Source organism: Gopherus evgoodei, unplaced genomic scaffold (genome assembly GCF_007399415.2).
Source record: "Gopherus evgoodei ecotype Sinaloan lineage unplaced genomic scaffold, rGopEvg1_v1.p scaffold_33_arrow_ctg1, whole genome shotgun sequence".
Lineage (NCBI taxonomy): Eukaryota > Metazoa > Chordata > Testudines > Testudinidae > Gopherus > Gopherus evgoodei.
In genome coordinates, this window is record NW_022060005.1 from 519,382 (window position 1) to 524,129 (window position 4,748).

The 4,748-nt window shown below is 40.3% G+C and overlaps 1 protein-coding gene across 1 annotated transcript; it reads left to right on the forward strand.

Moving 5' to 3' along the window:
* The first annotated feature begins 472 nt into the window (after window positions 1-472).
* Window positions 473-1,276, forward strand: LOC115641067 (olfactory receptor 1009-like). The gene has a single exon (XM_030544179.1). The coding sequence runs from the start codon at window positions 473-475 to the stop codon at window positions 1,274-1,276; it is 804 nt and encodes a 267-aa protein (XP_030400039.1).
* Window positions 1,277-4,748: the final 3,472 nt, after the last annotated feature.

Below are 4,748 nucleotides of genomic sequence, written 5' to 3' on the forward strand. Positions count from 1 at the left end.
CTTAGTCCTAGCGTGGCAGGGATTTTGTGAATTCTGCAATTTGGGCCTGATTCTGCAATTTGGGTGCTTAAAGTGGCAGTTACGCAAGAGGACTTCGGCCCCTATCTGGCATATTTTGTCTCTGTACAACACACAAATTCCAACCAGTTTGTTGCTGTCTATTTCTCTAAATCTTAAAATCTATTTAAATACATATATTGTACAGGATAGAATAGGGCTTTCTTTGCATTCATACAACTGAACAGATAATGTCCGCATGCCAATTTAGTTCACTTATGTTGTGTTAAATTAAATATATTTATTTATTGGTCTTACAGGTTACAGTTTTCCCAAATAAATATCAATGTAAAATCAAACCACAGTGACCGAATTTATTCTCCGGAAACTTTCCAGTGACCCACAGATGCAGATTTTCCTCTTCTCAATGTTTTTAATTATTTACCTAATCACTCTGGGTAGTAACATAGTGATCATGGTGGTGATAAGAGCTGATTCTCATCTTAACACCCCAATGTACTTCTTTCTCTTCCATTTATCCTTTCTTGATATCTGCTTTTCCTCAGTCACGGTGCCTAATATGCTGATGAACTTCCTAGTAGAGCACAAAACTATTTCTGTCAGTGGCTGCATTGTCCAGAGGTTTTTCATCCTCCTCTCTATTAGTGCTGAAATTTTCATTCTCTCGGCCATGGCTTATGACCGCTACACTGCCATCTGTGACCCATTGCGTTACATGGAAAGAATGAGTAAAGGGATCTGTGTTCAGCTGGTGAGTGGGGCATGGACAATAGGCTTCTTCCATGCCCTGCTTAACACTGTTTTTACCTCCAAGCTGCGTTTCTGTGGGCCCAATGAAATCAACCATTTTAGCTGTGAACTCTCTCCTCTATTACAACGATCCTGCACTGACAACCTCACCAATCAAGCGGTGCTTCTTACTTCTGTTGTGATATTTGGGTCAAGCTCCTTCCTCCTCACATTGATCTCCTACATTTTCATCGTGTCCACCATCCTAAGGATACGCTCTGCGGAGGGCAGGTGTAAAGCCTTCTCCACCTGCAGCTCCCACCTTATTGTGGTTGGTTTATGGTACCTGACAGCCTTTTTCCAGTACACAAAACCGAGCTCAGTCTCCTCTGTGGTTCTGGATGAAATATTCTCCATCCAGTACAGCATCTTGACCCCCATGTTAAACCCCATCATCTACAGCCTGAAAAACAAGGAGGTGAAAATAACACTAGGGAAAACGTTGTGGAAATTGAAGTTTCTCAAGTAGTGCTGATAATCTTAAATTAAGTATATATATATTTTTTTAAATTCAAGAGCAGAGAACTGTGGCTAACTTGTGTTTGAGACAGTCTCAAGTCAGGTAACTGATGGCCACATTGTGATAACCTCAACTCCTTTAAATCAGTGTGGCTCCAATAAAGTCATTGGGACAAGTAGTAAAAGAGTCACTGGAGCACAGGGGCCTGGACCCTGGATGTCCTACATCCATAGTGAATGCTCTGAGAACCAGGCCAGAGAGTCATTCACACATGTGAATCTCTCTCTTTTCCCCATATCTGTTTAATCTGGCCCACTGACTTCAGAGGAGCTATGGCCAATTTATACCAGCTGAGCATCTGGCCAATTTTATAAAAATTTATTGATGTATTGATTTCTCAGGGGTTTGTTTTTGACTAATTTGTTAAAACAACTGACATCAAATAGTTATCTTATTGTACTTTACCCTGTTAAAATATCATAGATTTTTTTCAATAATTAATTATAATAAATAGTGGAGCCGATAGCTTTATTTCTCAGGTAAGACTAGATCCACAAAAGAACTTAGGTTTGAACAGGAGAGTTAGAGAGAGATCCCCATGAGCATATCTCATATCCCCATGGTTAGGGCACTTGCATGGGTGGGGAGAGATCTCCCATTTTAACCCTGTTTCTTTATCAGGCACTTGAAGCATGGCCCTCCCATATCCCAGGTGATTACCCTTACCATTGAGATAAAAGTTGAGTGGTCTCCTTCATCTAATTCCTTCTTCCTTTCTCCACCCCAGGTTTTTTTGTTAAAAAATGCCTTAGGTGCAGTTAGAGGATTTCCACCTGAGAATCCTCTAAACAGAAGGAGGTATCTTGCTCTAGAGGACATGGGGACTGAACTCTGACAGAGGTGGGGTTTAGAACACACCCTTCTCCTCATCCTTTTCCATTGGCTAAGGAATCATCTATCATGATGTTAGGACATAAGAACAAATGATAGATCATCCCAGGTCAGATGGTCCATCAGACCAATGGTCTATCTTGCACAGTATCCTGTTTCTGACAGGGGCCAGTGCCAGATTCTTCAAAGGGCAAAATGAGCAAAACAGTCCATTATTGAGTGATCCATCCCCTGTTGTCCAATCCCAGCTTCTAGAAGTCAGAGGTTTAGAGACATCCGGAGCAGAGTGTTGCCTCTCTGGCAATCTGGACTACAAGCCATTGATGGACCTATCCTACATGAATTTATCTAATCCTTTTTTTTTAAATCTGTCTTCAGTAGAAGAAAAAGGGTACAAGTGAAGTTAAAATGAAAGTCTGATTTAATATTTTACATTTCAAATGCTTTATCTGTTTTGCCACCTTGTCTTTATCTTTAATAAAAGGTTATAAAATGGGATTTTTAAAGGTATGTTTGCCAAGGTACTAGGAAGAGTGACATCTCTGCATGCCAGACTCTAAACCTTGTTTAAAACAGATTAATGTGGGACATTGACTGAGTTATATGGACATTTTGGGCCTATCTATGGATCCAAATTAATACACAGAAACTACTTTGGGATCTCTGTGGGTTACAGATGTTGCTGAAGATAACTGCTCAATTCTGACATTCTGTGTGATGGGAACATAAGAACTGAGTCCAAGCTGATGGTCATATCTAGCTCAGTATCCTGTTTCTGACAGTGACTAGAACTAGATGATCAGAAAGTTTCACAGTAGAGAGCTGTGGTATAGTCAGCTCCTCACAGTAGAATTGTATATAATAGACATTGGCTTAATGTCTGAAACATGTTTAATATCCCTTTAAAATATGTTTTCAGAGTTAATTATAATAGCCCAATATATTTGTATCTAAACCTTTTCTGAATTTCGCTACATTAAGATAAAAAATGGAATGTGCAGCAAAAAAACTTCCACTATCTAATTTTGTCATCTTCATGCCATCAGTACATGCAAAGAACACCCTCCCAAGAGTCGCTCGGTCCAAACCATCACCCTCACCTTACGAAAATCTTACAGAAAGAAAGAGAGGACATCTCCACTGAAAGGGCTTCTTCGTTTCTCTGTTTTTGTGAATCTCGTCTGATCTAGAGACGTGACACTGCATGCACTTGAATGTTTAGACTAAATGGACATATTCCTACAGCCTGTCTCCATTCAGACCTCCAACTGAGGCTTATAAAACTTCCACTTATAGAGCACCTGAAACTAATCTACATTCTGTATGATCCCTGTGATGTTGCAGTCTATATGAGTTTATAAAAATATGCTAATGGGTGAATATCAAGTAACTGGAATATGCTTCATGGAAAAGGTATTGTTACAAAGCTTATTGTCTACTGAGTATGGTCATCCTATTTGTATAAAGGTATCACTCTTGTATCTGAAACTAGAAATATGAAATATAACTCTGAGGGCCTATTGTAAATATGCAAAGTGTGGGCCATTAAGGTGGTTTAGAATTCTAATGGCTCCCATTAACCAGGACAATTGACTGTAGATGGCTCTATTTGTAGGCAAGCCTTCCTGTGAGCCAGGCTGGGAGGAATGAAGACTTGGGGTCTTACAGTGACATGTGATAATGGCACATGAACTGGAATCCATCTTTAACCTGGTGTTTTTCCATTGTGAGGAGGGATGGGAGCCCAGAGGGACAAAGGATTCCCGCCTTATGCAACAGATATATAAATGGGTGGGATAGGAAAAAGTGGAGCCATCATGAAGAATCCCCTAGCTACCACCTGAGCTGTACCAAGAGCTGTACCAAGAGAAAGAATTGTGCCCAGTCCAGGAAGGTGTCCAGTCTGAGGAAAAAACTTCCTGAAGCATCTCTGAGGGTGAGATTATCTGCATTCAGTTTGATTAGACATAGATTTGCAGGTTTTATTTTATTTTGCTTGGTGCTTTTGTTTTGTCTGTTACTACTTGGAACCACTTAAATCCTACTGTCTGTATTTAATAAACTCACTTTTTACTTATTAATTAACTCAGAGAATGTGTTAATGTCTGGGTGGGCAAACAGCCACGCATATCTATCTATCGGTGTTATAGAGGGAGAACAATTTATGAGTTTACCTTGTATAAGCTTTATAAAGGGTAAAATGGATTTATTTGGGTTTAGACTCCATTGGGAGTTGGGCATCTGAGTGTTAAAGGAAGGAACACTTCTGTATGCTGCTTTCAGGTAGATCTGCAGCTTTGGGGCAAATAATTCAGACCCTGGGTCTGTGTTGGAGCAGACGGGCGTGTCTGGCTCAGCAAGACAGGGTGCTGGGATCCCAAGCTGGTGAGGAAGACTGGGGTAGAAGTAGTCTTGGTACATCAGGTGACAGCTATCAGAGGGTTTCTGTGATTTAACCGTCATAGTCCCAAACCTGCAGACAGATTTACACTCATGCTAATAGTCCGTACTCACACTTAATTTCAGTGACATTATTCATGTTTACAACATTCACAGGAGTAAAAGCTTTTGCTGGATTGGGTGTTAAATG

Bases quoted from the DNA above. Each gene is read 5' to 3' on its own strand.
- LOC115641067 (XM_030544179.1), top strand. From the start codon at position 473: ATGGTGGTGATAAGAGCTGATTCTCATCTTAACACCCCAATGTACTTC.